Source organism: Pyrgilauda ruficollis, unplaced genomic scaffold, assembly GCF_017590135.1.
Source record: "Pyrgilauda ruficollis isolate IOZ18807 unplaced genomic scaffold, ASM1759013v1 scaffold72, whole genome shotgun sequence".
Classification (NCBI taxonomy): domain Eukaryota; kingdom Metazoa; phylum Chordata; class Aves; order Passeriformes; family Passeridae; genus Pyrgilauda; species Pyrgilauda ruficollis.
The window spans coordinates 4,027,440-4,039,202 of NW_024529044.1; the positions used below are offsets into that span (position 1 = coordinate 4,027,440).

Below are 11,763 nucleotides of genomic sequence, written 5' to 3' on the forward strand. Positions count from 1 at the left end.
CCAGGTGGATGTGGAGAGCAGGGAGGTTCCCCCAAGTCGCACCTCTGTGCCTGTTTTTGTCCTCCCCGTGGTTTTGCTATATTGCCCAACCATAAATGCCTTCCCCTCATAATTTCATTCTGTCATTACGTGTCCAATTGTTTCCCTGGAGTAGTTCTAAAAATAGTGGCTGCCATTAGAACCTACAGGTTTTTGCAGTTTCAAAACAGTATAGTGAGCTCTGATGTAAGTCCATACAGCGTATACAAAATTGATTGGATTCTAGGGTCTTGGTATCTTTAAGAAAACACTGAAAAATGCACATACTGCACAATTGGGCAACACCCAGATTTCCAAGGAAATTCCTCACTTCCCTCGTGTAAGAGGCAATGATGAACTACGACTACCTATTTTATATATTGTAGTTGAAGGCATGCATTTCCTGCCCTACAAATTGGTGATGCTGGTACCATGTGTTCAGCATGGCACTGCCCAGAAGAGCTCTAGACATTTCTCAAGGCCAAAACTACCTGTTTGCAGTGACATTTGCTAACCTACGTCCTTACTTAACACTATGCTTAATATGCTTTATAATCCTGTTTTCTACTAACTTGTCCTGAAAGGAGGAGAATGATGTGGGTTTTCATTTGTATGGTTCCATTAATTTGATAGAAAACTCTGCTGTGTTTCTCAGTAGTCATAGTTTGGCTTTGCTAGAGTTAAACCCCATCAGTAAGTACTTCTCTGCTGGAGCAAAGTTAGAGACAATCTTTGAAAAACGGGCGCCTTCGCAGCTGCCTCTGAGATTAACAGTACTGGGCAGTTGTTTCTTTTAAAAAACAATAGTTTACCTTGGGCACCAAAAACCTTTGCTTGCCATGCTAAATATAAGGGGATAGGCTTTATTTTCACAAGTTTAAAATACCCAGTGTACCTCTGAAGCCTGAGGTGGAAAAAAAGGCCTTCTATTTTCTTTCCCTCAGGAAAAGAGTTATGCAGAGAATGTGTGAGCAGATAATAGACTGATTCAAACCTTCAGACCAGATGTCTTCAGAATCATACTATCACTCAAATTAAAGCATAAACAAACATTTGGGACTGACGTAGCTCCTTCAAATAGGCGATTGCCTCGGTCAGGGTTGCTCATTTTGGAACAGACTGAGGGAAAGCAGAATCAAAATGAAGAAGTTTCTTGTGGTTGTCTCCTTTTTGGTCCTGCTGACCGCTGTTACAGGTAGGGATATCAACAAACCTGCATATGTGTGTAGATCTGCAGAGCATATAAGTAGTATTAGTCTGTCAATCTTCTACTTTAGTATTAATTTTTCATATATTTTAATATATTTAATTTTTAACACTCAACTATTTTTATATTGCAGGCTTTCCATGATTTGATTTTTAACAATTGTGATGTTGTATTTGATATTTAACTCTCTGCATTACCACACTGTAGTCATTTGTTGTAAACCCCAAAATTTTAGTTTTACTTGCTTACTATTTTAATATTATTTTACCAAGGTCCTGCAAGTGGAATGTTCAATGCAATCTCTTCTTTGCAATGTATCTAACTCATTACTTTGAAAAAAATCCTATAAAGCAACACAGAAAAGAACAAAAAGTTGAAGAGCAACTAATGCCAGTGGTTTGAAGGTGCTGTTGTATTTGCTCATTTTATAGTACCATGAATATGTGGGCTTTGCTTCATACTAGTAGGACAAGAGAAAACACAAGTATAAAAATGGTTTAAAATTCCATTCCTATCTCTGGGAATGCAATAACTCCTGGGAAGGGGCTGTAATGAAAGAACACTTTGTTTATAGGAAAAAAATCAGGTTTGGAGACATTTCATTTCACAACTGATAGATAAAATACTAACTTTTGATAATTTCAGAATTAATTTCTGCTCTTCTGTCTTTAGACACTTCACCAATTTTGTCTGAAAAAGATGCCAAGCAGATGCTGAGGACTCGTCGTGAAGACAGGCCAAGAAAAGCTGGTTTCCCTGATGAACCAATGAGGGTGATTTATAACATTTACTATTAAATTACACTAACTGAAAAAACCCAACACCAAATCCCCCAAAATGTTTGTGCTTAGTATTAAATTTCTATTGCTTCCAGGCAATATGTTATGATTATCACTGTTTAAAGCAGCTGAGTTCTTCAATGAAATATTAAAAAAAACCCTTTAAATTCTTTAATTACAGTTAAAAACATTCTGTAACTGCTGAGTATTGCTCACGAAATGTTCACTTGCAGAATGAGGAGATTATTTATCATGCTTCAAAACTACCAGTCAAATTATTGAAAAGAAAGTGGCTTTTAATTTATAGAGATGTGGATTTCATCAGCTTGTTCCTGAAAAACTAAGTAACAGGAAAGGTCTTCTGCTTGCAGTACATTCTGCCTGCATTGTGCAGGGAGAGAGGAGATGGAGGTGTCAGTGGTCAGTGTGGAGGCTGAGGTAAAATCACTTTCATTCACTTATTTATGGATGCTACAGATAGAATGGTTTTTTTTATGATATTGTAAGAGTTTTTAGTTGCTGGCTTAATGCAACAGTTTTGGGTTTTCATGCAATATCTAAATTTATTTCTTTCTAAACCCTATTACAACAAAAGACAAAGTAAAAGAATTAAAGAGCCTTCTGTTTTCCTTGCTTTGAGAAGACCTAACACCTAATCCTGCACTCATCAAGGGTACTTAAGGTATTTTAAAATACTGCCTATTTCTTTCCAAAGTAAATAAACGGAGCTAAAATCACATGGTTCTGAAGAGGCAAAGCCCAGAGAAGCCAGGAGCACACAAGGGATTGTGCACATGATGAGCACGGGGGCTCAGTTCAGCGAGGTGCTGAACACTTCTGGACTCCACAGGACATGAAGAGCACTACGTTTCTACAATCCTCTTGCAGGATTGTAGAAACAGCTTCTGGTTTTCCCTTTCCAGTGGGTAATGTACACCAGCCAGAAAGAATCCACCTGCCCAACCCTGGGTGAACTCACTGCTTGTCAAGGGGGACGCACAACAAACCAAAGCTGGCACAGATATTGCTCTGTGCTTGTTGACAGCCTCGTACACTGAAAATTGCACAGCACAGCCAAAACCCAGAAGGCTGCACTGCTGCCCACAGCACTCAGGACTGGGTTATTTCTGAGTTGTTAAATGAGCCTTGTAGTTTTTGCAAATGAGCAGGAATACAGCTCCCATCTGCTGTATAACCACGATTAAGGTTATGTGGTAAATGCAACAAATATTGAATACAGAATAAATGAAGCAGCAGAACAGGTGGATTGAGGTAATTCCTGTATGGCAAGAAGCTACATGCATGCATGCAACATTTAACCTATGGTTTAGTTTTAGCTGGTCCTGTGAGGAGCAGGACTTGGACTTGGTGATCCTCATGAATTCTATGACTCTGTATGGGGAGGGGAGGGATCCAGGGCTAAAGAAATATTGGATTTCTGACTCTGCTGCTCTGTCCTTGCCACTTTCTGTCCTGATTAGGAACAAATACTTTTGAGAAATTCCTACTGTCTTATTTATTTTCTTTTGTATTTTTTTTATCTAGAAAGCAAGGCTGACCCTCTGCAAGAAAATCCAAACATAAGAGTATTTGTTTTGCTCCCTAAAGCTAAGGTTTAAAAAAACAAAAAAACCCTAACCCTCATTGCCCTGTGGGACGTGGAGATTTTCCATGTGAATGAAGGTGCATGGCTGCTGCATCCCTGTGCACAGCTTGTGCACATGGACTCAAGGAGGAAAACTGATTTTGTATGGATGCTTTGTAGCAGAATGAAATGAATGCTGGGGTGAACCCACCTCTGTTCATCTGTTTGAAGCAAAAGCTGTTTGTACTGGGCCAGATCATGCTGAGCTGGGGAATGTAATTTGCAATTCTTTGTGATACTCTTTGACTTCCACAGTGCTGCCTGAGTCAAAAACCTTTTCAGTTACAGAAAGAAAGATCAGCCCCATTTCATTATTAAAAGAAAATGTAATTTATCTTATCAGCATGTTTTAAACTTAATTTGATTGAGATCCTCCTTTTGATAATGTGGCATCTTCTCAGTCACATAGTTCTGTTCCCTGCCAGTTCCTCAAGCAGTCTCTCCCCAGAGATCTCAGCCAAGTCTCCTGGTGCTGTGAGCAGAGAGCCCAGTGAAAGGCAGGATCCTGGTGCTGCAATACTTGGCCAGTGCAAAGGGTTTAGGCTACAGCTTCCATTCCAGCAGTGCCCACTCTGCAAAGCAGTGGGGGATTATTTTGAATGAATGTATTTGGTGTTCACAAAGCTTATAAGCCCACTAGGATTGGCACTTTTTAAAAGTAAATTTTGTCCCTGATGGAGGTCAAGTTTTTGGTACACAGCCTGCTTTATTTCAATACATTTTTTGCTGAGACCAAAGCCTCTCTCTATCAATTGGTGTAGGAAATTCACATTATTTTATTTATCACCAGTCAGCACTGGTGATAAATAAAATAAATATAAACATTTTAACTTATTTTGATATTATGAGCACAAAAGGTATTGAAAATTCAAACTACCTGTGCTTCAAATAAAACCAGAATGATTTTGTTGAAGGAATTACAAATGGGGTTTGATAAAGCTGTTGGAATTTTATAAGATGTAGATTTGGCATAAATAAGAGCTTAAATTTGATTGCTGCAAATATTTTTAGATTTATAAATTTTTAGAGTAATGGAAATAAACCGTCTGCAGCACTAGAATAGCTTGTGCCTTGGGAAATGTGTAGGTAGTGTGAGCTACCTACTGAACCCTTCAGTCCTGCCACATGATCCTGCAAGGGGTTAATGTTCTTTAAGCAGCAGGAACCAGTTTTCAAAAGGGGCTATAACAAATCTATTTGTGAGAATCCTTTGTACCCTCAGGCACAAGAAAGGCTCCTGTGTTGATATGCAAATAAGAAATGTGTATACAGAGTTCCTAATTTATGAATATTGTTGTATAATTCTTGCTCAAGACCTTTGCTGGTCTGCAGATGATGTCATTCACTAAATATTGCTAGGCTGGGGCAAGCTGACCAGCAACACCATTTCACTATAGTTGATTATTTTAAGGGATAAATTAATGGCTCTTACATCAGCTGTGAAATTATCCTGGGTCCCTGGCCTGACACTAGAATTGAGTGATTACACAATTAAATTACTTTTGCTTTTCTTTAAATAGGAGTATATGCTTTACCTCCAGCGCTTGGAGCAGAGATCAGAAGAGCAATTCCTTGAACACTGGCTGAATCCTCATTGCCTGCCACACTGCAACAGGGATCTGGTGCATCCAATCTAATGGGTTTGCCTACCCTGCAACTGGTATATATACATATATATGTATTTCTTCTACAATGCATATTTTTTCTCTATAATGAAAGGCAGAGCCACATACTGGGAGAGAAGGGAATTACCAAAGGCTGGGGGAAGCACCTTGTGCTGAAAGGTGTCGGGCAGCTGAGCAGGGGCAGGGAACAGAAGTGTCCAGGCATCAACTCTGTCACTCTGTTCTGTTCACATTAATAAAAATCTGGTTATGCATTTCTCTGCTGTGTGGGTGTAAGCTGGTGAGTGCAGAACATTCTTATTAATTGCTCCTGTTTCTCTCCTGTCTGCTTCTATTCTTTTCCCAGCTGTTGTGTTTAAGTCTTATACTTGTTCTCTTAGCTCTCAGTGGGACTGGGGCAGGATTAAACTCAGTTGTCATCCTGGAGATACTCAGTATGCAGGCTGACCTGCAAGGAGGTTTTTTAAACAGACATGAAATTTGCCAACTGAGATAAGTTTGAATAATCACCATAAAAGTGAAGCTATATCACTCCCACTTAACTTTTCAGTATAAGAGTTGCAGATTTAGCTTCATATTTTCAAAAGTTTTAAGCAGTAGAATACAGAGATGGTATCTGTCACAGCTGATCTGTTTCAAAAGACAGAAGCTTCATCTGCTTAACATTCTTTTATCTATTTGTACATCTCTGAATACCTTTAAAAATTGGGACATTGTGGTAGACTTCAGTGGGGCTCTATTAATCCACAATAAAGCAAAGGTCTGAAACTCATTTAAAAACAAAAACATAACATTCCCAAACTTCAGCCTTAGGAGGTAAGTTGGCAATTTTCAAAAAAATCTTCCAGCTGAGACACAGTTGAAAGCTGGCTCACTTAGCTACAGGAATTCTTTCCAACAGCTGCTCCCAGGCCACTGTGAAGAATTAATGTTATAAAAGTGTTTAAATGATTTGAAGCCCTTAAAATGTTATTAGTGGTCAATGTCAGCATGGATTTTGATATTTGGGGTTCTTTTTTCTGCAGATCTCCACATGGATTTATACATGATTGTGTTAAGGAAGACAAGATTATTCCTGCATTGGCTACATGCTCCCTGTAGAGCAGAACCTCTCTGCAGTACAGTGCAATCCTCGTGGTACAGCAGAACTTCCAGCTCTAAGTGGCTTGATGAGTTCTAGACCACCATGTATTTTCTACCAGCAATGATTGTATGCATAAATAACTGAATTGAGGGTTTCCACAGTTTCTGAGCTATGGGCAACTTGTTAGTCCTAGAGTGTCCTTTCAAAGGCACAGGTTTAGACTGTCTGAAGCAAAAGGAACTTGGAGGGAGAGGTCAATAGAAAATTGCAGAATACCAACATGAACAGAAGGCCAGCTTTCTGGGCTTTGGAGGAATCCTTAATTACAGTTTTCTAGGTTAAATAACAATATTTCATGAGGACACAACATTTATGTAACACTATTTCCTACTGCCTGATGAGTATTTCATGTATTGTTTCATAATAAAAGCTTGACTTAATTCCATTTGCAGATGATTTTGTTCCCTTAGTCTCCCATACTATATTCTGACAAAACTCACTGGAAGTGATGCTCAGTGTTGTGAAGTACTAAGGCAACATCAGAAGACTTTCTAGGAGCAGCAGCTGGGAAGCCCTGTGGTGCAGACTAATAATTGTGTAGTTTCTCTGCACAATTATCCCTTTCCCTTGTAATTCTGCCAGGAGGGGCAAATGAATCCAGCCAGCCCTTTCCTGCCTGTGTGCCTTTATGACTTATACCTTGGAAAATAATATCTTGTACAGTCAGATGGGGAACATATGATACCTGTAAAACAACATAAAAAATTGCTTGATGGCTCTTAAATGACTGCTGTGATCTGTAATGGCAACAGAATTAGTTATGAATGGTAACTTTCCGAGCTCCTCACTGCTGTCACACTGGAAGCCTGAGGACTGGGAGCAAAATAAAACACAATTTTATCAATATCTATAAGGTAATTAGTGCTACAGAGCTCTTGACAGGCTGGACTAGATCAACAGTTTTTCTGGTATACTTTTCTTCCAGTAAAACAGCTCTCCTAGATGACTCCAAGGAAATAATTTAAATCTCAAAGCATCAAAGGCTTGCTTTCCCCTACTGCCAAGATAAATCACAGATTAAATCTGGGAGTGTGAAAAAGTATAATCAGGCTGCTATTGTGTGCTTCATTCATAACCCTCTCAATACAGACATCTAAATTTGCATATCTCTTTGAGCTAAAGTCACTAGGTGAAATCTTGGCTCTGTTTTTATTTGCACAGTGAAAAATTCATTTAATGACAATTATGTCAACTGTCACCCTGTGAAAGTCGTTTTTCAAATACTTTTTTGAAATGAAAGAACTCCCACATGGTTATAGTCTGTCATTTTGAAGGTTAAGGAGAAGGTTAAGCAGAGGGTTCTGCTCAGTTCTCAGTAACACTGAGCTAATCCTAAGGCAAACATGGAATATTGTTCATTGCTTTGCAGTTTGCTTTTCCACATGAGGGCCGAAGGATCTCATGTAGGTATCTCCAAACAAAAGTGAAGTATTATTCAGTCTAATTAACAAGGAGAAATCTAGAAACATAGAAAGGTGAAGTACTTCCTGCTCACTGATCCACATTCCCTCCCACTTCATAAGGGAAGGAATTATGGTGTAGTGCCAAGAGCCTGTAGCCCACGTTGGTGTCAGGCTGATGGGCAAAGGAGCCAACTCTTATTTGCACTCGTGTTCATACCAAACCCATCTCTCTTATAAGTATCTACACCTCTGTTCTGGGCTAGAACTGACCACTGAAGAACATCCTGGTCCCTCAAGGCAAGAAAAGCAGCAGACACCATATAGGAAAGTTTGAAACATAGGGAATAAAGGGAGGGGAAAAAAATGAAGGAAAGGAGAAAGAACTAAAAACGTTGAAGTTAAAAATAACAAAAGAAGCCTAGACTAAAGCCTATGAGTGTCTCTAGAATCCTGTGATCATGAAGAATATAGCCAAGTTACTGCTTTTTAAGACATTCAGCTCTTCTGCCAGATTTAAGAAGCCAAGTCATCCCTTTATACAAATTAATTTTGCAAGTAAACACAGAAACACCCTCCAGCCTATGGGAGAGGCAGCCAGAGAAGAGGAGGCCAGCACAGCACAGCAGACTTTCATAAGTTTGCTCATCACTGGTGAACACTGAAAGCTGAAGGGAGAGTGAAGGCATGTGACTGCTTTAGACTATTGCCATGGATGCAGCAACCCCTCATCCTGCTAATTGTGTTTTTCTGTATGTCCATAAAATATGCACAATGTTTTACACAGAATCCAGTGAACTAACAAGAGAACAAGATCTGAGGATCAGGTATAAATAAATTAGCTCAAGCATTTATTGTGACTCAGTAGTGAAAAAACTTATAATTAGCGTAAAAAATAAACACTGCATAAATATACTCACTTATACTATAGAATTATGTAATTAAGCTTTTTTTTTCAGAGTCCTTCAGGTTTCTTTTAATTCTCTTCCTCTACACAGATCTTTCCTTCAAAGCTCTGCTGAGCTTGAATTCCTCTATAGTTAAACTAGATCAAATGTGTTCAAGGATTAGTTGCAAGTTTGTTTTTTTCCATGTCTAATATCTTGGGGAAAAATGCTGGACTTTCCTACATGCCTGCCAACCAGAAGAACAAGCATTCTGAAAGTTGTATACTGAAGGTGGGAAAGCTGGAAAAATAGTTATTTTCCAAATGCTTTTAAAGAGAAGGATTAAAACAGACCTGGGAAAACCTTTCATCCATGATAAGCAAGATCATAAGCTCCAATCATTGACCTGTTTTACATCCAGTGCCTGTCCCGAGCTGAGCAGCTGCCCACTAGATGCCACTGTTTCTGCATTCAACCAGGGTCCAGCCCACAAGGACTGAAGGCACCACATCCCTCTTCCTGCTGCTTGTTTTTTTACTCCTTTTCTTAAAATGTTCAGCTCAAATGATCAAAATCAAAAGTCACCTCTATCCCATAAAATAAAGACCTTCAGCAAATGGCTGATTTTCCCCCTCTGGGTTGCAGACTGCTCTGGGTGTGGGTGTAGGTTTGGTTGTTTCTTTATGCCACAGCAAGAAATGGTTGAAAGTTCCTACAAGCACATTGTAGTGGTTTGTGGCATTTTACTGCCTGCTATGCACACACAGATGCTAACAGAAGATTTTGTGTCTTTGCAGAAGCTGTTCCCTCTCAAAGTAGATAATTTGATCCCTGTTCAGTTTCCCCAAATTAAGCTGCAGACGGATCAATTGGTAAAAGCATCACTCTTCGAGGCATGACATTATCTTCCTACATTTATTATCTTCAGCAGCATAGGGAGCTATGTGTTAGTGCTGTACAAAGTGTACTGAAAAGGCAGACTGTGTCCAGGGCCAGAAATGTAGTGTCTCTCTATAAAGAGCAGATACACAACATCTGCTCTAATTTTAAATACACAAGAATGCATTGAAAAAAGGCAAAGGCTGGGATTTTTGAAAGCATCAACTTCTTCAGCAAGGCCAAAAGATTTTATCACAGACAGATAAACAGGACATGAAATAGTTACACTAATGCCACTAAGCACTTTGGCAGTTCAATTAATTGGCTCTTTCTACCAGACTTACCTTGCAGGAAAACATGCACCAGAAGTTCTTATTTACCAAGACTGGAATGTCCAGAAAGCTCCCTGAAAGCAAGTCAGTCACTTGCTTTATTTGAAATTCACTTTCACAGTGATGAAGGTAATGGAAAATGCAAAACTAAACTTACCAATTTGCAGTTTAGATGATTCAGTATTTGTCTGCTTCTCAGGGAGGCTGAGCAGGTGAGCACATTGTTCCACTCAATAAGAGGACAGCTGCTCTGGAACGTTACTGAAACATGAATATGAAAAAGAGTTACAAAGAAAATGCCTGTAACCGTCTGAAATTATGATATAATGTGTATGAAAATATTTTCCTGCAGTACTCCAGGGCTTTTCCCCATCCCCTTTTTCAATAGTTCCAGCCCTGTTTCAATTGTCAGAATATTGTTTTGAATGAAGACTTCTCTTACTCCCAGTGAATGAATGCATAAATAATTTCAGAAGCAGTGGAGTGAAATTGGATTGATTGAATGTGATCACTGCAGTAGGAGCCTACTTTAGATTCTCAGTGAGAACTTATTTTTTAATGACTAAAGAGATCAGAGTGGATTTTAGAAGGTTATCTGAGCCTTTTATGGTCTACAAAGAGTAGAAAATCTTGTGAGAATGATGTACCTTGAGATTTCTGATGTGTGATTAGAAATGCTGAGTGGTCTGTCTCCTAGCTGGCATTTTAATCCTTTTTCAGATCTGGGGGTAGAGATGTGCACTAAAATGAAAAACATTAAAAAGCAGAAAATGTTCAATGAACCCTGAGTTAATAAAATTCTCCTTATTCTATCAAAGCAGCAGGGCCAGTGTCAGCTCAACATGAAACCAAAAGTTTGGAGCACTAGTGTTATTCCAAATCTCAAGCTCATCTTTATATTTTGGGTTTTTTTTCAGTAGGAGATGATCAGCTGAAGTGCAGTTTCCACATCTGGGGAGATTTGGATCTAAAGATCCATTTGGGCATCTTTCTATACAACACAAGCATCATGCACATACATTTATTAAATTGAGTGAGCCAACCTTGAATACAGGAGATCTTAGACCAAAGTGAGGCAGAACATTGCTTCATTTTGTATTTTGTATTTGTCAGAATAAACAGCAACTACTAAATGATTTCAGGAAATGAATTCAGCAAAATGCTGGTGTTCAGATGTTCAGAATGTACCTGGCTTAGAGTTTGCAAAGAACCTTTGGTGTGACTCTGAATACGTGCCTGTAGTGTCCACAAAAATGAGACCTCAAAATGGACTGGAATATCTGATTCACAGCACTTCTCCTGTTCAGATACCAACAGAGCTCAATATTCCATCAGGGCAGGATACACTTCTATCTACTTCCCATGCCCTGTACAGGATTAGTTCCAGCATCAGTAATAAACTCCTGTGCTTCTATTACCAAAATAAGGTTTATAAGCACACAACTAATTAGCAGAGCACTTTTTTTTTTTTTTTCCCCCCTCTCTTCCCTGATTAAGATTCTGGGAAATACTTTGATTAAGATTCTGGGAAAAATACTTTGATTAAGATTCTGGGAATAAAACCCCCAAAAAACAGTAAAAAAGTAAAGCAACAGTAAAAAAGAAAGAGCAACACTGAGTGGCAGCCCCAGGAAAAGCCACAAAAAGGGGTTTGTGCTCAATTTATTGGTGCCACGGTCCACACAGGAGCAGCACTGGGCTCTCCCCTGTAGGGAATGGAACACTCCAGCAAAACAGGGTCAGGCTGCTTCTGCAATCATAGAATAATACTGGGACAGTAAATTCAAAGGTCCAGTGGAAGACTTTAATTTACTGGGAAATGACAACGCATCTGAGGCCAACCTGTA

The 11,763-nt window shown here is 39.1% G+C and overlaps 1 protein-coding gene across 1 annotated transcript; it reads left to right on the plus strand.

The window, feature by feature from the left end:
• The first annotated feature begins 905 nt into the window (after positions 1-905).
• On the plus strand, positions 906-6,795 carry CUNH17orf67 (chromosome unknown C17orf67 homolog). The gene is made up of 4 exons (XM_041485706.1): positions 906-1,213; positions 1,898-1,998; positions 5,170-5,309; positions 6,300-6,795. The coding sequence occupies exons 1-3, from the start codon at positions 1,159-1,161 to the stop codon at positions 5,284-5,286; spliced, it is 273 nt and encodes a 90-aa protein (XP_041341640.1). The 5' UTR covers positions 906-1,158; the 3' UTR covers positions 5,287-5,309; positions 6,300-6,795.
• The last annotated feature ends 4,968 nt before the right edge of the window (positions 6,796-11,763 follow it).